General features: G+C 46.0%; 1 protein-coding gene and 1 long non-coding RNA gene across 2 annotated transcripts in view; both read right to left on the bottom strand.

Annotated features, from left to right (window-relative positions):
• LOC309362395 (maestro heat-like repeat family member 5) overlaps positions 1 to 22,056 on the bottom strand; it is a 63,524-nt gene that overhangs the window by 32,930 nt on the left and 8,538 nt on the right. The window contains exons 4-5 of the mRNA XM_081931743.1: positions 9,839 to 9,978; positions 739 to 765 (exon numbers count right to left, since the gene is read on the bottom strand). Coding sequence (XP_081787869.1) covers positions 739 to 765; positions 9,839 to 9,978 — 167 coding nt within the window. The remainder of the gene's footprint in view (positions 1 to 738; positions 766 to 9,838; positions 9,979 to 22,056) is intronic.
• Positions 6,472 to 7,453, bottom strand: LOC309362394. The gene is made up of 2 exons (XR_014164945.1): positions 6,661 to 7,453; positions 6,472 to 6,623 (listed from the first exon to the last, which is right to left on the bottom strand). It is a non-coding gene; the product is annotated as an uncharacterized lncRNA (long non-coding RNA).

The raw sequence follows: 22,056 nt of genomic DNA, 5'->3' as shown, positions 1-22,056 counted from the left end.
GATGATGCGTGTGTGCCTTATGTGCTGACCACAAAAGACGCACAGACCCAATCTGGGAACAGCGCCAGAGCGTGTTCCCGGAGATGATGACCTATTCCTCCCAGATAAGAGTAGGAAGAGGAAGATCCTTTTATGGTTATAAGTACAGGAAGGAATCCCCTTTTATGGTTAAGAATACCAGAGCAAGAACATATGTGATGTCAACCTGCGTACATAGGCTGACGTGGTTGGATTTATATGGGAAGGAGGGAGACGGTGCCTGGAGGATATATATACTGCATGAAACTTGTCATTTCTTTGGACTTGCTGTGGACTTGATCATGCAAGTACCTTCTGCTATCCGGAGAGCAGAATAAACTCTTTCTTCTTTGAATCAACCTCGGTGTCATTTGGCTTCCTTCCTCCTGTCCCGGAGCAACGCAGACCCAATCAGTGAACTCCAATAAGGCTACAGATCCAATACTCTCTGTGGAAGTGCTGGGTCAGAATGATGCAGCAGTAATGTGATTGGCTGTCACCAGTTTAAAAGGGAAGCCTGTCCAATAGTGGTGGAGTGGTGTAGATGAGTGTGGAGTCTTCTTTTGCCTCAAGGTGCAGGTACTCTGTCTGATTAGATGAACTGCTTCTGTAGATATTTGTATATATATTGAGCTCACAATAATAAATACTGCACTAAAGAACCTGGGACTCTGAGCATTCTGCTAAAAGCGCCGCGAGGAATTCGTGACAAGGACTTACCTTGTTGTGTCCAGGCTTGGATGTCTTCTGCTGGGAATAAAATGAAGAAAAGTGTCATGTTTTTTGTCTAGAGAACAGTTGCCATCTATCTGCCACTTGTCTTCTCTAAAAAAACCCCCACATGCCTAGAAATAGACTTCTTGCAAAAATCATTTGGAGTAAAATCTATTGCAATCAATTATTCTTCTTTTTTAAAGTAACACTCCAAAGAAGATGAAATAAACCCTCCGGACTGGGAGACACACCATTCATTTAAAGCACTTTGTTTCCTGCCATGAACAAACAGAATCTAGGCATTGTGGCTATTACTATTATTTATTAAATTTCTGTACTGCCCATCATTCGAAGATCACAGGGCGGTTTACAATATAAAAACTCAAAAATACATACCATAATAACAAACAGACAATACCACTCCCAGTATGATTATTTATTAAATTTTCTGTTGCATATAGTATTTGCTTGCCTGCTCTGCCAAATGCCCAGGCCTGGCAAATTAACTGCTCTTGAGAGCAAAGAGGAAATATTGGCCATATTTGGCACAATACAGTCACAAAAACTTTTACTGCACAATATCGGGTTCTGAAACGTTCCCAGATATCGGGAACGATCAGTTGCAAAAGTCAAAGAAAAAAAATGCAACATTTCCTGGGGTCCAAGTCACCCCACCAAATCAAGTTCATGGATTGGTTCTTCTTCCAGTCTACAGATCCTGCACTGGTCACCTTCTCTGCTTTCCCAAATTTGCCTGGTCCTCTTTTCAAGCCCCCCAGACTGGCGGCCACCACTCCTTCTCACTAGGGGAAAGTCATCTCTTGCATCTGCAAATAGGACCTTCCTCCAAGCTGGGCTCCCAATAGTTCAGGCATAGGCAAACACGGCCCTCCAGCTGTTTGGGGACTCCAATGCCCATCACCCCTGACCCACTGGTCCTGTTAGCTAGGGATGATGGGAGCTGTAGTCCCAAAACAGCTGGAGGGCCGAGTTTGCCTTTGCCTGTGATAGTTCATGGCAGTTCCCCTCAACTTGAACCCTTCGACATGCTCCCACCAGCCCCAGGCAGCATATGGTCCAGAACATTTAGAGGGCACCAGGTTGGGAAATCCTGGTTCACGCTGCACAACATCAGACCAGGGTGGATAAAAATCAATGACCCAATTTTTTTATTTTTATTTTTTAAATGGATTTCTTTGATTTAAATCACATTTTTAAAAAAATTAAATTGGATTTCTAAAATAAAATGCTTTTGGAGGAAAAATCTTTCGAAATATATTTTTCTTTTTAAATTGCATTATAGTCCAACGGCTATTCACTGGGGAGTAAGGATTTATTTTAAGTTTTTCATATATGCTAAAATTCATTCTAAGAATTTTTTTTAAAAAAATGTTTAACCACATCAGTTAACAAACATGGATATATATGCTATAATGTTATTGTTTTAGTTAAATAAATTGTTTAAATTCTTATTAAGGAAATGATTATTTTTCTCCTTCCAATAAGGTACAGCAGAAAAGCTGTCCAAATATACAGTGGTACCTCAGGTTAAGGACTTAATTCGTTCCGGAGGTCTGTTCTTAACCTGAAACTGTTCTTAACCTGAAGCACCACTGTTAGAGGTATCGGTTGGTTGCTTGAGAGCAATCAGGCAATATGGCTCAAGAGTCTGTTTTCCAGCTTTCCTCTTAGTGATCTGTTACGGAAGGGGGGGCATGTCTTCTTCACCTTCTTCTTCGCTACAATATATCAATTTATTTCCAATTGTCAATGTCAAAAGGGACTAAAATCTATAAAATTCATAGAAAATCAGCGTGCCAGTTTGCTCAATTACCCTAGGACTCCATCACATTTCCCCTGTCCAGCAAAATCCCTCAAGCAAGGTGTCAAGACCCTAATCCTTTCAAATTGCTCTGATCAGCCTTTCCTCCAGACAATGTCAGGTGGCAGACTATGCATATTTGGGACTATTGTTTTCTCATCCCCAGGAAGTGTTTATCTGTGCATATCTCCAGCTCTGCATATTCCCCCCTCCCTCCTCCTTATGTTAATCCGGTGTAGCTCTGCATATTCCCCCCTCCCTCCTCCATATGTTAATCTGTGTAACCCAACCTCCCTTTAATATATTCATGATGTAATCTGTGTAACCAAACCTCTCTTTAATGTATTCATGACGTGTTTTGCACTGTATTCTGGGACATGGAGGGAGTTTCAAAAACTCATGTCACCCCTTTCTCACTGTTCAATCTCGCCTTGAACCTGTTGCGCAATAAACTTGGATCTTCTGCAGTTTGCTCCTGTCTCCGGCTGAGCTCATTTTCCTCCGCAGGGACCCACGGACTTAGTCTGATGAGCTGGGTGGCAGAGCAGCCTCGCACCCAGATTTTTGCCGTAACAGTTGGCGCCCAACGTGGGGCATGCGGTTCTCCCGCGTTGCTGACCGGGGGCCCCGAAATCTTCAGCCGGCACCAGGCCATTTTGCCTGGGAAGATCCTTTGGACCCCCGGCCATCTTCCGGGCGGTAATCGAAAGCCCCAGGAGTTCAGCCGGGGAGCAAAGAGGGATCCAGCCGGCTTACTCATCAATCCCGGGATCATCATGGAAAACACGTGAGTATAAGGAAAAGGAAAAACCCAGTGCACTGGTGGGAAAGGGGTGGAAATCTCCTGGCAACTGAATTCTCTGCCCTCCTCTCTATCGCTCCTTCTCGCCTGTCTCTTGGTCCAATTGGTGAGAGAGACCGTGGACTGCTGCTCGACCCAAAAGGGGGGTTCTGAGCTCTATCTCTTTCTCTATATTTCTCCAGCCAGCCGCACCAATTGGGAGCCCGAAAGTAAGACGGAGAGACCCGACTTGAAAGATAGCCGACTCTCCGCAACGGGTATCCCAGTTGAAAGCAAGGGGTTGGAGTTCTTTTTCCGAACTTCCCGAGCGTCCTTGCTAGGGGGCAGGAAGTGGTCTTGCTTTCTATCCAATCCCAGCCGCACCGGTCGGAGCCACTTATTGTGAGCCCGCTTCCGAAAGCAAGGGGGATTTTCGACCCAGAACCCTATCCAGGGATCACCCGATCTGGCACCGCACGGCGCGGGCGTCCAGTAGGGCCCCTTTCCTGAGAAGTCTAACGATAGGTAGGAGGTTGCCAGGAGGGATAGCCCAGGGAGGATTGGGCGGGATCAGGCAGAGTGGAAGAAGGACCCCAGGATATTGAGAAAAGGAAAATAGGAAGGAAATATACCGGATAGCTAGAGCTCTTTAAAAAACCCTACTAAAGTTGCCAAGCGACTTGAAACCCTCTTTACTATAAATTCCTGCTCACTATAATTCCCTGTATTAGGTCTACCAATCTCGTAGATATACCAATCCTTACCGACCTCTCCCTCTCTTCCTTTCCACTTAGACACGCGTGAAACATAAAATGGGTACCCAGGCTTCCAAACACGAGCGGGCTCACTCTGGGAGGAAGGCTTCTAGAAAGCCATCTCAGTCCCGGAAGGACCCTGACTCTCCTCTACAATTTGTCATCACGTATTGGAAGTCGATTCCTGGCCACAAATTATTATCGAAACAAAAATTAGAGGACCTCTGTTCTGAAATCTGGCCCGCCAGCACCGCCCCCGCCAAGCCCGAATTGCGTTGGCCGGCTGGTTAACTGGTGGTGTTTGAAGAGGCAAGGAGGCTCTTAAAACCATGTGGGACCTTCCTACTAATTTCACTTAATGAAGCTAAAGGAAGCAGCCCAACTCCTTGCAATAACCAACTAAAGGATGAGAGTATATATGTTTACATGTTGTCTGTTATGTGTGTTGTGTGTTAATACATATATGAGAATATGTGTGTTTACATGTTGTCTGTTATGTGTGTTGTCTGTTCCTTCTGTCTCTGACAGACTGCCTTTCTTAAGCGCGCATAGTTTAAACTGCAAGCTTGCTTCAAAATTTTAAATTTAAGGAAGCTATGCTGGACCTTATCAGTCCTAAATAAGACAAAATGAGAATGAAGGGTGCAAATGTTTACCCCACCTCTTGCTTTGCCGCAACTTTTCAGATCGTGAGTCTACAGTCTATTTTGGAATGTGAATGTTTCTAATGTGAATTAGATGTTTCTGCTGCAAAAGCGTAGGTGAGCACAACTGCTCTCTCAAGCTAAAATGCAGTGTATTTATTTCATGAAGCACATGCCTATGAAAGTATGGTCTTCCTTCTAAGAAAATATCTGAGTCCAGTTTTAACTTTGATTTGGTTGGACAGAAGAGTTATTGTAAGGCTCCTGATATCAGGCCTCTTTTCTTAGAAGACATGCCCCCCCCCTGTTTCATTCTGTCTCTTTCAGGGTTTTTTTTCTCCTCTTCTTCTGTGCCAGGTAAATTTACTTCCGGGTAAGCTTCCTTTAAAGGAAACTGCAAAAGGGGGGGGGCATAGATTAGGTTTACTATTCCTCTGCAAATTCAGATTAGGCTTACTATTCCTCTGCAAATTCAGATTAGGCTTACTATTCCTCTGCAAATTCAGGAAAATTGTCACTTTTGTATTCCCTTTAAATCAAATCTATGGCTGTTTTAACTATGCTTTATAAGAGATCCTCTCCCTATCTTAAGAAAATGTTCACTTCAATCTTTCTCTAAAGATCATTTGTCTAGGAACTTGCACTCTAAGGAACTTGCACGTCTAAGGAAGTAAACTCAAACTAATCTCAAGATCTGCTAAAGGGTTCTGTATAAGTTGGGAATTTTTATTTTCCTCTTCCTTAGTACATGATAGGAGCACTGATTGTGCTCTCTTCCCCAGTAGTGCCTGTGTACATAAGTATGTGTGTGTAGTACAAATCTTGCTGTGAAATCTTGCTGTGAACCCTTTATTTTGGAGGGTTGGACTAGATGACCCCAGGGTCCCTTTCAACTCTCCCAATTTGTGGCTGTGTGGAAGGACATGTGTCCGCAAGCATTGCAGGGTAATTCTTAAATTCTGGTGTGGTGATGGAGTTGAAATTCAGCCTAGCTTTGCTCTTTAGTTTTAAAAAGGTGAGAGGTGAAGCTGTGATGTTTTGAAGCACAACTGGTAATACCAAGCATTTGAGTGATTACAGTGTTTATCATTTTGTTTATCATTTTGTCTACTATTTGAAAATCAGACCAATACATATGGGCCTTGACCAATCCTGTAAATAAAGGGGCAGGAAAATTTTTGTCTGCAAATGGTAAGGCCGAAAAACTTAGAATGTTAAAAAACAAATTAAAAATCCTATGAATTCTGACTCTGGCCATTTTTTCCCATATATAAGGGCGCGGCATTGTTCCACGAATGGCCAGAGGAATATTAGCCCTTTCCTGTACATAAAGGAAGCAGTAGCTTTGCTTGGGCTGAAATTGCTAGCTTTTGTTGGTGAATACTTCAATTGCTGAGTTTCTCTCTTTTGTTTTAAATCTAACCCTCTTTTAAAATCTACTCCTTACCCTTCCCTTATTCAAATTCTAATTTTGCCAAAAGATGCAACATTTCAATAGTATAAAAGGTTTGCTGAGACATGAACTCCACACATGCACAGAGACTAGATCAGCAAAAAAAAAAAAAAGGATAGGAAAAGAAATGAGAGAGAGAGAGAGGAAGGAGGGGGAACTGTGGGGGGGGGGGAGGAGGTTTATGTAAAACTTGGAACCATTGAGAGAAATCACCCTTAATGTGTCCCAAGTTAGAAATCTTAACATGCCAAATTCTTTTCACAGGTAAATATCAAAGAATTCCATCCCTCAATGGGATTTAAATCACAGACTTTGTTTGTGTGCATTTTAGGAACAGCATTTCCTGACAGGCTTCTCACATGAAATAATTTTCCCTTTTAACAGGATATGTGAACACTGATAACAAAGTGTTTGTCCCTTTTTTCTCCCACAACAACTTTCTTTCTGTTCTGTGAAATCCCTGCTGTATTAACTTTCTTTCTGTTCTGTGAAATCCCTGCTGTATTAGTGACTTCCATCTCTTCGTGGCTTTGACACTTTTAAAGTTACAAATAATCTGTTTCCATTTATTTAATCCGTTTTTCCATGATGTCTATGAAATTAATCGAAGCATAACCAAACATTGTTTGTGGAATGGTATTTGTTTACCTTTTGCCTGAGCATTCCTTATTAATTCTGTCATTTTGGCTAGTTCAAGGTACTTGCACAACTTTAAATTGCCATTAAGTCATTTTCCAGTATTTTGCTATTAACATTCTAGCCGATGGTGTCACATCAAGAAACACTCTTTTATTTTCATTCTTACTTCAGATTTCTTAAAATTCTGTGTCTTAGCATTTATTTATTTTGGTTCCTCATAGGTCATTGTGTGTGTGTGTGTGTGTGTGTGTGTGTGTGTGTTTTATTATTATTTTAACTGTGTCTTTTAAGTCCACCCTGCCCTTACAGGATATCACTTCTACAAGTGTGTTATTACAGATCCAATGAAAAGCTTCGCCACCACAACAGAAGACACCAAAGCTATCTCTTTCAAAGGATATAGACTGCCGGGGGAGTGGGGCTGACAAAGAGGGGAGGAGTTGAATTGCAAGGACATTTTTTGACTCTTATATTCAACTGATATTTAATTAGTTTGTTGTGTATTATGTGTTATTATGTAGGAATGTTGAAATGTGTTTGACAGTGTTATTTCCACAAAGGGAAGAATTTTTTTTTTGTGTGTGTGTGTAATTGTCTTATGTTTAATGTATACTGTCTTATTCCTTATACCCCAATGGAGGATTTTCATACATTTTATGCTTTCTAATGGATCAGGCTATTGTGTAGTTCAATGTTTAGATAACCACATTTCGCTGTCCCACCTGGCACACTGCCAACCTTCCCTACCCATTTTTAAATGTGTTAAAACTCACTTTACCAAGGAGAAGCTTCAGGAAGGTGTATATGCCTTGATTTAGCAGGAATGATCCCTTATAGAGTTAAATTGACTTATCTGGACAAGTGCCCCTTTTAAGAATGGTTTTCTTTTAACAGATTGGTTTGAAGAGTTAAGAACCATGGGGCAAGATAAATTCAAATTGGACCCAGTATGAATTGGGCATGTGTATCCAGGCTGCAATTAGCTTTTGGTCTTTTTAAGTGCAAGTGAGCAACTTCCCATGACTGTTGACCAGAGCCTCTAAAATAAAACCCCATAGAAAGGCCAAGGTAAAGACATTTCCCTCAGGACGTGTCCAAACCTGTGCCAGCTGTGATGGGTGCCAGGCAACATGGCTAATATGAAAGCCCTAAGTGGATTCACCAGGGATTGCCACTACTGTGACACGTGAGACCACAGAAGAGCTACCTTGACACCTGAGAACACAAAATGGCGGGGGGCAAAGCAAACTGCATTTTTTTCCAGTCAATAGTGGACCTTCCTGCTAAATGTAAAGCATAGACCACTACTGAACAAAATACAACAGGTGTTCCTTTATGCGATATCCTATATCCAGCTATCTGCACTACTATACTTGCAAATGGCCTTAAGAGGCATGATTTGCAAGTCCCCTTCAGGTTTGCACAAACCCACACATCTAGTATGGTAGATACAAAGTTATTATTTAGTGCATATCTATATAACATAAACATACATTGTATTGGTCCGTGTTGCTCCCTCCTTTGTTGCCCTGCTCAACCAACCTTCTTTTCCATTAGGGCCTATTCCCACTCACACGGCACCCCTACCTTCACCGAGATTTAGGGTGCGGAGAAAAGATTTGCAAGTTCTTACAGAACTTTAATGCAAATCTATCTCCGAATGGGGGACTGTTACGGAAGGGGGGGGCATGTCTTCTTCACCTTCTTCTTCGCTACAATATATCAATTTATTTCCAATTGTCAATGTCAAAAGGGACTAAAATCTATAAAATTCATAGAAAATCAGCGTGCCAGTTTGCTCAATTACCCTAGGACTCCATCACATTTCCCCTGTCCAGCAAAATCCCTCAAGCAAGGTGTCAAGACCCTAATCCTTTCAAATTGCTCTGATCAGCCTTTCCTCCAGACAATGTCAGGTGGCAGACTATGCATATTTGGGACTATTGTTTTCTCATCCCCAGGAAGTGTTTATCTGTGCATATCTCCAGCTCTGCATATTCCCCCCTCCCTCCTCCTTATGTTAATCCGGTGTAGCTCTGCATATTCCCCCCTCCCTCCTCCATATGTTAATCTGTGTAACCCAACCTCCCTTTAATATATTCATGATGTAATCTGTGTAACCAAACCTCTCTTTAATGTATTCATGACGTGTTTTGCACTGTATTCTGGGACATGGAGGGAGTTTCAAAAACTCATGTCACCCCTTTCTCACTGTTCAATCTCGCCTTGAACCTGTTGCGCAATAAACTTGGATCTTCTGCAGTTTGCTCCTGTCTCCGGCTGAGCTCATTTTCCTCCGCAGGGACCCACGGACTTAGTCTGATGAGCTGGGTGGCAGAGCAGCCTCGCACCCAGATTTTTGCCGTAACATGATCAAAACCTTTAGAATGCAGATCGCCTCTATTCCGTGTCTTGCTCATTCACGGGCAGAATCTGAGAGTGGGCAGCCCTTCAACCTTCCCCAGCAGAGTAATTTATTGGCGCCCAGTCTGCGCCTCCCCTCTCTGCGTGGAAACCTACTGCGCAAGGAAGGCTTGGGTAATGGGGGACCCCCCTCCTCCCCGCTTTGCTCAGGCAAGGTGTCCTGGCACCGCCTTGCCTCCTCCGACCCCTGCATCTCCTCTCCTTCCTCCGCTGAAGAAGTGCTGCTTCCCACGATCTTTGGGGGCTCTCTGTAATCCACCCGGCTTTTCCCCTCTCACCCCTGAGCCGATGGCAGTTCTTAACCCGAGGTACTATTTCTGGGTTAGCGGAGTCTGTAACCTGAAGCGTATGTAACCTGAAGCGTCTGTACACAGTTAACTTATTATACCCCACAATAATTTCATAATTATCTGTCTATGCATTCCTAACAGTATAACCAAATCAGTAGTAAAAACTACTCTGGAAATTTATTATTCCCAAAATGAAACCTTCATCTGGTTGTAAATATTAAGATTATACAAGCAAGAATGTAAAAATATGTTTTTAATTGATTTGATTTCAATCAAATCCACCCTGCATCACACACACCTGGGGAGGTGGCTGGAGGTGTTGGAGGATGGTGTCCAAAATCTCCCTTTCATCCATCATCTCCAAGGCTTCTCTGACTGTTCTTCCTCCCAGGATCTTCTTACCCATCCACAAGTACTCGAAGTTTTCATCAGAGAGTTCTTCAGAAAGAAAGAGAGAGAGAGAGAGAGAGAGAGAGAGAGAGAGAGAGAGAGAGAGAGAGAGAGAGAGGTGAGTAAATGAGGCGGATGTGTTTCTTTGTGGCTGATTAGCTGCTCTCCCTGTGCAAAGGGGCAGGGTTTCTGTTGAGGTAGGTGATTAGCTGTGGGAGGAGCTTATCAGAGCTTGTAGGGCATCTTTTAGATTTAGGGGAGCTAGTCTCAAACGTTTGTTGGGGGAGACCTAGGTTTTTTGGGGGGGGAGTTATTTGTCCTGTCTTCATGCTTTTTATGATGGAGGACCGCTGTAGTCACCCCCAACGACACATTCTCAAGATGGAGGGTGAGGGAACAGCTGCAGTCACCTGCGGTTCCTGCGCAATGTTTGCTATCTTGCCAAAGGTTGCAGGCAGCTTTACCTGCAGCAATTGCATGTTGATTGCCCTCTTAAAAGACAAAGTCCAGCAACTGGAGGAACGTGTAGCTACGCTCCAAAGAATTAGAGAGCTGGAGCTCTTCTTGAAAGCAACAGAGCACACCGTCTCCAGCAAGAAGGAGACAGGGGACTCCCCTGAGAAGGAGGCTAGTTCACCAACACAGGAGCCAGATATATGGAGAAACGTTCGCTCTGATTGTTTAGATCGCTTTGAGGTCCTCTTCCCCTAGCATGGAAGACGAAGAGCAGACTCCATTTGAGGATCTCTCCCTTATTACAGTTGATCAGGTATATGAAGACGAGCAGCAAAGTCAGTCCTCAGGGAATGTGCAGGCGACCTTGGAACGAACAGCTCACGGAAGAACCCCGACCAGATCTAAGAGGAGGCGTGTAGTGGTGATAGGGGATTCCCTACTGAGGGGTACAGAAGCAGTGATCTGTGGGCCTGACAAGATGTCTCGGGAAGTGTGCTGTCTCCCTGGGGCTAAGATCCAAGATGTAAGTGAACGACTGCAAGGAATCATAAAACCCACTGACAAATACCCCTTCCTCTTGGTTCAAGTAGGAACCAATGACACTGCAAGCAATAGCCTCCAGAAGATCAAAAGAGACTACGAGGCTCTGGGCAGGAAATTGAAGCAATTAAATGCATAAATTGTCATCTCATCTGTCCTCCCAGTTGAACGACGTGGCCCAGGGAGAGAGGGAAAAATAGTGGAAGTGAACAACTGGCTTCGCAAATGGTGTAAACAGGAACGGTTTGGATTCTTAGATCACAGACTGCAGTTTCTTAAAGAGGGACTTCTGGCAAGCGATGGGCTGCACCTCACAACGGTTGGGAGGAATGTTTTTGCCAAAAATCTCAGAAACCTCATCAGGAGGGCTTTAAACTGACTAATGTGGGGGAGGGAGACAGTGCTCCTGAAGGTAGGAGTCTATCAATTGATGAAGATGATCATCCCAATGTCATAGACCAAATGGAGCAAACAGCACGCAGACCTAGTGGTGGGAGGAAAAAATCCTTAAATAAGAGACACGGGGGAATGCTTAATGGACTTCAATGTCTGTACACTAATGCGCAAAGCATGGGAAATAAACAAGATGAGCTTTGAGCTCTTGGTACAGCAAACTAAATATGACATAATAGGCATCACTGAAACCTGGTGGGATAAGTCCCACGATTGGAATGTAATAATGGAGGGATACAATCTATTTCAGAGAAACAGACCAGACAAGAAAGGAGGAGGAGTGGCGTTATATGTCAGGAATGTGTATACCTGTGAAGGGATCCAAGATTTAGAACCTCAAAGCCAAAGTGAAAGCATTTGGGTCAAAATAAAGGGAGAGAAGAATAACAGTGACCTCATTGTGGGAGTTTACTATAGATCCCCAAGCCAAACGGAGGACATAGATGATGCCTTCCTGGAACAGATGGCCAAGCATGCAAAAGGAAGGGAGATAGTAGTAATGGGGGACTTCAATTACCCGGATATTTGTTGGATGTCAAACTCAGCCAAGAGCATAAGGTCAAACAGATTCATCACTGGCCTTGCAGACAACTTTATTGTCCAGAAAGTAGGAGAAGCAACAAGAGGAACAGCCATTGGTCCTAACCAATGTTGATGACCTGGTTAGTGGGGTAGAAGTGGAAGGATCATTAGGCGCGAGTGATCATGCTCTTCTGAAGTTTACTACACAGCGGAAAGGAGCAGCCAAGCATACTAGGACTCAATTTCTTGACTTTAAGAAAGCCGACTTCATAAAACTTAGGGAAGTGCTGGGTGAGATCCCATGGACAGTAATACTAAAAGGAAAAGGAGTTCATGATGGCTGGGAGTTTGTTAAGAGGGAGATAGTAAAAGCACAACTTCAGGCAATACCAATGAGACGGAAACATGGAAGGTGCCAGGGTGTCTATCTAAAGAACTTTTAACTGAGTTAAGATTAAAAAAGGATGTGTACAAAAAATGGAAAAGGGGGGAAACCACCAAAGAGGAATTCAAACAAATAGCCAGCACGTGTAGACACAAAGTCAGAAAAGCTAAAGCACAGAATGAACTCAGGCTTGCTAGAGAGCTTAAAAGCAACAAAAAAGGCTTTTATGGGTATGTTCGTAGCAAAAGGAAGAACAAGGAAACAGTGGGGTCACTCAGAGGAGAAGATGGTGAAATGCAAACAGGGGACACAAAAAGGGCTGAACTCCTCAATGCCTTCTTTGCCTCAGTCTTCTTCGATAAAGAAAACAATGCCCGACCTGAAGAATTTGGAGCAAATGATTCAGCAGAGGAAACACAACCCAGAATAACTAAGGAGATAGTACAAGAATACTTGGCTAGTTTAGATGTATTCAAGTCTCCAGGGCCAGATGAACTGCATCCAAGAGTATTAAAAGAACTGGCAGATGTGATCTCAGAACCACTGGCAGTCATCTTTGAGAATTCCTGGAGAACAGGCGAAGTCCCGGCAGACTGGAGGAGGGCAAATGTTGTCCCTATTTTCAAGAAGGGGAAAAGAGAGGACCCAAATAATTACCGCCCAGTCAGTCTGACACCAATACCAGGGAAGATTCTGGAGCAGATCATTAAGCAAACAGTCTGTGAGCACCTGGAAAGGAATGCTGTGATCACCAATAGTCAGCATGGTTTTCTGAAAAATAAGTCATGTCAGACTAACCTGATCTCGTTTTTTGACAGAATTACAAGCCTGGTAGATGAAGGGAACGCAGTGGATGTAGCCTACCTTGATTTCAGCAAGGCATTTGACAAGGTGCCCCATGATATTTTTGTAAAGAAGCTGGTAAAATGCGGTCTTGACTATGCTACCACTCAGTGGATTTGTAACTGGCTGACTGACCGAACCCAAAGGGTGCTCATCAATGGTTCCTCTTCATCCTGGAGAAGAGTGACTAGTGGAGTGCCACAGGGTTCTGTCTTGGGCCCGGTCTTATTCAACATCTTTATCAACGACTTGAATGATGGACTCAAGGGCATCCTGATCAAATTTGCAGATGACACCAAACTGGGAGGGGTGGCTAACACCCCAGAGGACAGGATCACACTTCAAAATGACCTTGACAGATTAGAGAACTGGGCCAAAACAAACAAGATGAATTTTAACAGGGAGAAATGTAAAGTATTGCACTTGGACAAAAAAAAAAATGAGAGGCACAAATACAAGATGGGTGACACCTGGCTTGAGAGTAGTACATGTGAAAAGGATCTAGGAGTCTTGGTTGACCACAAATTTGACATGAGCTAACAGTGTGACGCGGCAGCTAAAAATGCCAATGCGATTCTGGGCTGCATCAATAGGAGTATAGCATCTAGATCAAGGGAAGTAATAGTGCCACTGTATTCTGCTCTGGTCAGACCTCACCTGGAGTACTGTGTCCAGTTCTGGGCACCACAGTTCAAGAAGGACACTGACAAACTGGAACGTGTCCAGAGGAGGGCAACCAAAATGGTCAAAGGCCTGGAAATGATGCCTTATGAGGAACGGCTAAGGGAGCTGGGCATGTTTAGCCTGGAGAAGAGGAGGTTAAGGGGTGAAATGATAGCCATGTTCAAATATATAAAAGGATGTCACATAGAGGAGGGAGAAAGGTTGTTTTCTGCTGCTCCAGAGAAGCGGACACGGAGCAATGGATCCAAACTACAAGAAAGAAGATTCCACCTAAACATTAGGAAGAACTTCCTGACAGTAAGAGCTGTTCAACAGTGGAATTTGCTGCCAAGGAGTGTGGTGGCGTCTCCTTCTTTGGAGGTCTTTAAGCAGAGGCTTGACAACCATATGTCAGGAGTGCTCTGATGGTGTTTCCTGCTTGGCAGGGGGTTGGACTCGATGGCCCTTGTGGTCTCTTCCAACTCTATGATTCTATGATCAATCAATAGATTTTATTGCATTAGCCGTGTGGCCATAGCATAATATACATGGAAATAACAACATAAAATGGGGGTGGGGAGGTAAAAGTAGATATCGTCCTGGGCGAATACTTTAAAAAAAAAGAAATTGGGGATAACAAAAGTAACAGGGGATTTAAAACATCGAGTGACAGAGAGTACAAAGACAAAAGGACAAAAAACTGCTGAGGCTGGGGGAGGATTGTTAAGGGGTCCTTCATCTCCTCAGATTTGTCCTAGCTCCTTGTCCTTGTTCAATAAGGCTACTTGGAACTTCGTTCGATTGTGCGGCGTATCGACTACAGCTGTGGTATTAAAGAAGAAGTTGGTGCCGCTTTCCTCTTCATCACACTAAGCAGGAAGTTAGCTGTCATCTCGGTAATCCAACAATCCGAATCCTGCAGAAGAAGGGACACTATCCAAGGCTGGATTGGGAGATGAAGCTTGTTCACGAGAGGAGTTAGAAACCGAGATCTTTCATCTTTCCAGTTGGGACAGAAGAGCATTACATGTTCCATAGTCTCCAGAGCCGTGTCATTGCAGGTGCATGTTCTATTTGCGATGGGAACTCTGGAATAACAACCCGACAGAACTGCTGTAGGAAAACAGTTGAGACGGGCGCAGGTAAAGGCCCTTCGCTTAGCCTCCGAAGAAATTGTGAGGCAGTATAGAGGGATCCCTTCAGGGGGTGGAATAGCTAGGGCTAAGCCTGAACACGGCCCTCTTGCATGGGAAGCTGTGTTAGAGAAGTTGCTGTAGCTTCTTTTTGATTAGAGGTAGGGCCGCCGGGCTAATACACTCTAAGTTAAGAACAGTTTTGCAGTTCAGATTGAGAAGAGAGCAGAATTTGAGGTTAATTGTAGTTTTCCAAGGAGAATTATGAATATCTCTTAGGATCAGATTGGAGAAACCACCTCTAATTCGAGCATCCAATGCTAATAGGTGGGAGCTACAGGAAATGGCTCGACTCCATGCTCGTTTTTCAATTGAGGGCTGGGCGAACTCAAGTCGTAGGGCTGCACCTGAGACACATCTCGGGACGCCGGAAAGAGATCTCAGAAACATGTGAAGTGGGCGATCCAAGTTACCTGATATTGCTGTAGTCCATACTTCGTAGCCATATAATAATTTAGGAACAACTTTGGCATTAAATATTTGAATTGCTGCTGGAAGGTGTTTGCCGCCCTTCTGGTGGTAAAATCGGACAATGGCATTAGAGGTCGTGGTTGCAGCGAGAAAGGCAGATTGTAGATGGGTGGTCCAGGAGAGATTATAAGTGAATATTAAGCCTAGGTATTTAAAGGCTTTTACCTTTTCTAAGTAGCCACCTGTGATCTTAAGCGGCTCCAGCTTGAGTTTGTGGGAACGAGTGAAGTGGAGGACTTTCGATTTTTTATAATTAATATTAAGAGCTTCCGCCTTACAATAGGCGATAAATGCATTAACTGCATTTGCTAGGTCCGCAGCTGTTCTGGATAAGATGACGGCATCATCTGCATAGAAAAGGGAAGCAACCGGGTGGCCTGCTAAGTGAGGAGGGTACTTAGTTGCTAGCTTCAAAGGGGAAATTGCATCATGAAGATAGAGATTAAACAGTAAAGGGGCCAAGAGACAACCTTGTCGGACGCCCTTGGCCGTTGGGAATGGAATGGTAAGGGAGCCGTTGGGACCACTTCGGACGCGAGCTGTGGTGTTTGAATAAAGGGAAATAATTAGGGAGAGGAGGTGCGGATCAATTCTGATTCTATGATTCTATGAAAGGTACCGTATTTTTCCATGTATAACACGCCCCCTATTTTTGGGCACTCAAAATTTAGAAAATGGGGGCAGATTGCCAAGACTTGTTAAGCTTTTTTGGGGAGGGGTTGCCCAGAGTGGTTGAGCTTTATTTGGGGGGAGGGAGCCATTAATCAAATTGCACAATTGCAGGCATCAACCACCAAGTCACCTATCGTCTGCCAGTTGACAACAGCCCTTTCCACAGCAAAGAAATCATGGCTGGGAATCTCATCCTGGCGGCTACAACCAAGCGCCCGTTCCCCCTCAGCACTCCCCCTGTAGAAGAGGAGCCCCAATTTGACACTTGATTTTGGGGGTAAAAAACCTCGTCTTATACACGAGAAAAGACGGCAAGTTCTTTCTCAGGGGGCTTCTCGCCTGTTGCAATGAGCGGGTGCATGCCATATCTGAACAGGGATCATAGAACTGTAGCGTCTGAAGGGACCTGCGGGGTCACCTAGTCCAACCCCCAGCAATGCAGAACAGGGGCAGCTACCCGGAAGTCCCTGCTCCATGTTACACGCCTCTTAACAAGGAGGGGTGAGGTGGGGGCGACTTCCACCCAGCCATCAAGGAAACCAAGAGAGACCCCGACCTTGTATCATAATAATAATAATTTATTATTTATACTCCTCCCATCTGGCTGAGTTTCCCCAGCCACTCTGGGCAGCTCCCAATGAAGTATTAAAATCAATACAGCGTTAAATGTTAAAAACTTCCCTAAACAGGGCTGCCTTCAGATGTCTTTTAAAGATAGGGTAGCTACTTATTTCCTTCACATCTGAAGGGAGGGTATTCCACAGGGTGGGCGCCACTACCGAGAAGGCCCTCTGACTGGTTCCCTGTAACCTTACTTCTCGCAATGAGGGAACCACCAGAAGGCCCTCGGCGCTGGATCTCAGTGTCCTGGCTGAACAATGGGGGTGGAGAGGCTCCTTCAGGTATACTGGACCGAGGCCGTTTAGGGCTTTAACACTTTGAATTGTGCCCAGAAACGTACTGGGAGCCAATGCAGATCTCTCAGAACCAGTGTTATGTGGTCCCGGCGGCCGCTCCCAGTCACCAGTCTAGCTGCCGCATTCTGGATTAATTGCAGTTTCTGGGTCACCGTCAAACGTAGCCCCACATAGAGCGCATTGCAGTAGTCCAAGCGGGAGATAACTAGAGCATGCACCACTCTGGTGAGACAGTCCATGGGCAGGGAGGGTCTCAGCCTGCGTACCAGGTGGAGTTAGTAGACAGCTGCCCTGGATACAGAAGTAACCTGCGCCTCCATGGACAGCTGTGAGTCCAAAGTGACTCCCAGTCTGCGCACCTGGTCTTTCAGGGGCACAGTTACCCCATTCAGGACCAGGGAATCCCCCACACCCATCCGCCCCCTGTCCCCCCAAAACAGGACTTCAGTCTTGTCAGGATTCAACCTCAAACTGTTAGTCCATCATCCAACCGCCTCCAGGCACTCACACAGGACCTTCACCGGTTCTGATTTAAAGGAGAGGTAGATCTGGGTGTCATCTGCATACTGATGAACACCCAGCCCAAACCCCCTGATGATCTCTCCCAGCAGCTTCATATAATAATAATAATAATAATAATAATAATAATAATAATAATAATAATAATTTTTATTTATATCCCGCCCTCCCCAGCCAAAGCCGGGCTCAGGGCGGCTAACAAAAATAAAACAGTACAAAAGTACAGTGCAAACAACACTCATTCATTATAAAATTGATTCAAATCAAGCCACTGGCAACCATTGTGCCAGAGCTCCACGAAGATTGCCAAGGGAGGGAGTCAGGCTGTGCCCTGGCCAAAGGCCTGGTGGAACAGGGTCTTGCAGGCCCTGCGGAAAGATGTCAAGTCCCACAGGGCCCTAGTCTCTAGTGACAGAGCGTTCCACCAGATCGGAGCCACAGTCGAAAAAGCCCTGGCTCTAGTTGAGGCCAGCGTAACTTCTCTGTGGCCTGGGACCTTCAAGATGTTTTTATTTGAAGACCGTAAGTTTCTCTGTGGGGCATACCAGGAGAGGCGGTCCCGTAGGTACAAGGGTCCTAGGCCGTATAGGGCTTTAAAGGTTAAAACCAGCACCTTAAACCTGATCCTGTACTCCACCGGGAGCCAGTGCAGCTGGTATAGCACCGGGTGAATGTGGTCTCGCAGCGAAGACCCCGTAAGGAGTCTCGCTGCAGCATTCTGCACCCGCTGGAGTTTCTGGGTCAGTCTCAAGGGCAGCCCCACGTAGAGCGAGTTACAATAATCCAGTCTGGAGGTGACCGTCGCATGGATCACAGTGGCTAGGTCAGGGCGAGAGAGGTAAGGAGCCAACTGCTTAGCTTGGCGGAGATGAAAAAATGCTGCCTTTGTTATAGCTGCAATCTGTGCCTCCATGGAAAGGGAGGTGTCGAAGATTACACCCAAACTCTTAACGGATGGTGCTGGCACTAACTCCACCCCCGCAAGAGATGGGAGTTGCCCCCCCGATCCCATATCGTCCCGTCCCAGCCACAGGACCTCTGTCTTTGAAGGATTTAACTTCAACCGGCTCCCATGTAACCATCCAGCAACAGCTTCCAAACATCTGGTCAGTGTGTCTGGGGCCGAGTCAGGATGGCCACCCATCAACAGATAGAGTTGGCTGTCATCAGCATACTGATGGCAACCCAGCCCAAAACTCCGGACAAGCTGGGCGAGGGGGCGCATAAAGATGTTGAAAAGCATTGGGGAGAGTATCGCACCCTGAGGTACTCCACACACCAAGGAGTGGCGCGATGACAATTCCCCCCCAAGCGCCACCCTCTGTCCCCGACCAGAGAGAAATGAGTGCAGCCATTGAAGGACTGTGCCCTGAATCCCCATGTCGGCAAGGCGGTGGTCCAGGAGTTCGTGATCAACCATGTCGAAAGCTGCTGACAGATCTAGAAGAATCAGCAGCCCCGACCCGCCTCGATCCAGCTGTCTACGAAGATCATCTGTTAGGGCAACCAGAGCCGTCTCGGTCCCATGACCCGCGCGGAAGCCGGACTGGAATGGATCCAGAGCCGATGTTTCATCCAGAAACCTACCAAGCTGTTCGGCAACCGCTCTCTCAATCACCTTACCCAGGAACGGAAGATTCGAAACCGGGCGGTAATTGGATAGATCTAAAGGATCTAATGATGTTTTCTTTAAGAGCGGGCGCGCCACTGCCTCCTTCAGTTCCACAGGGAATGTCCCCGTGCCAAGGGACAAATTGATGATATCCCCCCGGAGGGCCCGCACCTCGTCTGGAAACGCTCTAATCAGCCAAGACGGGCACGGGTCGAGAGGACAGGTGGTGGGCTTTCTAGCTCGGAGGAGTCTGTCCACATCGGCTGGGGATATCTGGTCGAAGTGGTCCAATACTGGACCCGAGGACAGTCGAGGGGCCTCCAGTTCCTTTATTGTATCCAAATTGGCAGGGAGGTCATGGCGGAGCAACAAGACCTTCTCCGCAAAAAAGCTCGCAAATGCCTCACAGCTATGTGCCAAATTGTTATTTAAATTTGGCTGTCCCTCAAGGGACGTTAAAGACCTGATTATACTAAATAATTGTGCCGGGCGAGACCTAGCGGATGCAATGGAGACCGAGAAGTAAGACTTCTTAGCAGCCTTCACCGCCATCTCATAGGTTTTCATAAAAGTCCTATAAGATGTTCTTGAGGCTCCGTCACGGGCACCCCGCCATACTCGCTCTAGCCGTCTGAGGTCCCGCTTCATTTTCCGGAGCTCTTCGGTAAACCAGGGAGCCCGGTTTCTGCGGGGTCGCAGAGGGCGCTTAGGTGCGATCTCATCGATGGCTGCCAGGAGCTGGGTATTCCAGCCCTCAACAAGCTCAGTCAATGAGTCGCCAGGGGGAGCAAGGTCCCGCAAGGCTTGACGGAATCTATCAGGGTCCATCAGCCTCTGCGGGCGAGCCCAAATTGGCTCGCCACCTAAGCAGGGTGGGGGTGGAAAGTCAATCCTGGCTTTCAGAGTGTAGTGATCAGACCATGGCACTTTCATCAAAGGAGACATGATCACATCTATACCTACGCCAAAGATCAAATCCAGCGTGTGGCCTGCTTGATGTGTGGGGCCCGAAACAAATTGGGAGAACCCTAGTGTCGCCATGGAAGACACCAGGTCCAGAGCCTGTGAGGAGGGAGTGGCATCAGCATGGATGTTGAAGTCCCCCAATACCAATAACTAGGGAACTCCAAGGCCCAGCCAGCCACCGCCTCCAATAGGCCTGACAGGGTGGCTGCTGGTGCGCTAGGTGGCCGGTACACCAGCCAAACAGCCAAGCTCTCCTCGGAGCCCCACACTAGGCCAACACATTCAATGCCGGGGATCGATGGTGATGGTAGAGCCCTGAAAGGACAATCTTCCCGGATTAATAATGCCACCCCTCCCCCCCGGCCCACAGTCCGCGACTGGTGGAGGACGGAGAAACCCGGGGCGCCATCTCTCGTAAGGTAACTGTTGCCCCTTCACGCACCCAGGTCTCCGTCACACAAGCCAGGTCGACCCGCTGCGAGGTAAAGAAATCTCGCAGGGTGGCGGTTTTGTTGCCTATAGACCTGGCATTGCACAACACCAGTGACGGAGGTGAGTAATCCTTGCTCACCCTACCCTCGTCCCTAGGGATGGGGCGCAGATTGGAAGGGGTACGAGCATATCCATATCTCGATCCCCTTCGCCTATTACATCTGCCCCCACCGCCATACCTCCCTCGCCCCTCCACGGTAGCAATCCCAAGCCTCATAGTAGCCTCCATTGATGGCAATTAATGTTATTCTTTCGTAGCCTAAAACAATAAAAACAAAAACAACCCAGAAAAACAATAAAACAATACAAACAAAAACTACAAAAATTACAAATTCATCAAAATCTAACAAATTCCCAAGCCCACCCACACATCCCTCCCACCCCATATATAAAAAATCTAAAGGGAAAGGGAAATTTTAAAACATATTAAAACATGTTAAAAAGAGCTCTGCACCCCTTCGGGTCCTCCTGGGCAGTAGCAGCATCAGTGGCATCAACCGTCCTTGTGAGGCCCCACCCTGGGCCAGATAGTAATTGGCAGGAGCAGTCCTTGTGAGGCCTCTCAGGCCCCGCCCTGGGCCAGATGGTGAGTGGCAGGAAGGAGCAGGGCCCTCAGAAACTCACTCAGGAGAATCCTCCTGGGCAGCAGAGCACAGCAGTCCTTGTGAGGCTTCAGGCCCCGCCCCAGGCCAGATGGTGAGTGGCAGGAAGGGGCAGGGCCCTCAAACACTCACTCAGGAGAGTCCTCCTGGGCAGCAGAGCACAGCAGTCCTCGTGAGGCTTCAGGCCCCGCCCCGGGCCAGATGGTGAGTGGCAGGAAGGAGCAGGGCCCTCAGACACTCACACAGGAGAGTCCTCCTGGGCAGCAGAGTGCAGCAGTCCCTGTGTTGCTTCTGTTGGTTAATTGTAATGATTTGTTGAAAATAAGGAAGGGCTGATACAAAATAACCTGACTTTTGGACTTGAGCTGAAAGGAATACTAAGGAACTAAAATCCCCCTAGAGGGGTTTAGTGACATTACAGGAATGGCTGGAGGAAGGAAAATCCAGGCTGAATTGGACAGAGCATTTGTTCTCTTGGGAAAGTTACGAGGCCAATCTGATGTTTTGGCTATGAATGTTACAGCTCTGGATTCAGCAGTAAAGAACATTGTGGAACCTGATAAGGACTTGAAAGAAGGAGCCTATCCAATTGAACAAATAGAGAAAACGGAGAGCTTTGACAATATGGAGCAGGTGACAGATGATGTCCCTGAAGAAAAGGAAGGAGGAGCTGAAACTGTGCAGAAGTTAAAGGAGAGTAACATTTTGAAGCCTGACATGATGACAAAAAAGGAAAATAAAATCTGATGTGGAGAGCCTGGCCTGAATTGGAGGTGGAAGTTGGAGCCTGGGGGACATTTGGACCTGAAAGGAGTATAAA

This window comes from Podarcis melisellensis (assembly GCF_964234715.1).
Source record: "Podarcis melisellensis genome assembly, contig: HAP1_SCAFFOLD_104, whole genome shotgun sequence".
Taxonomy (NCBI): Eukaryota; Metazoa; Chordata; class Lepidosauria; order Squamata; family Lacertidae; genus Podarcis; species Podarcis melisellensis.
Note: the sequence above shows the minus strand (reverse complement) of the source record. Positions and strands in the feature narration are given on the sequence as shown.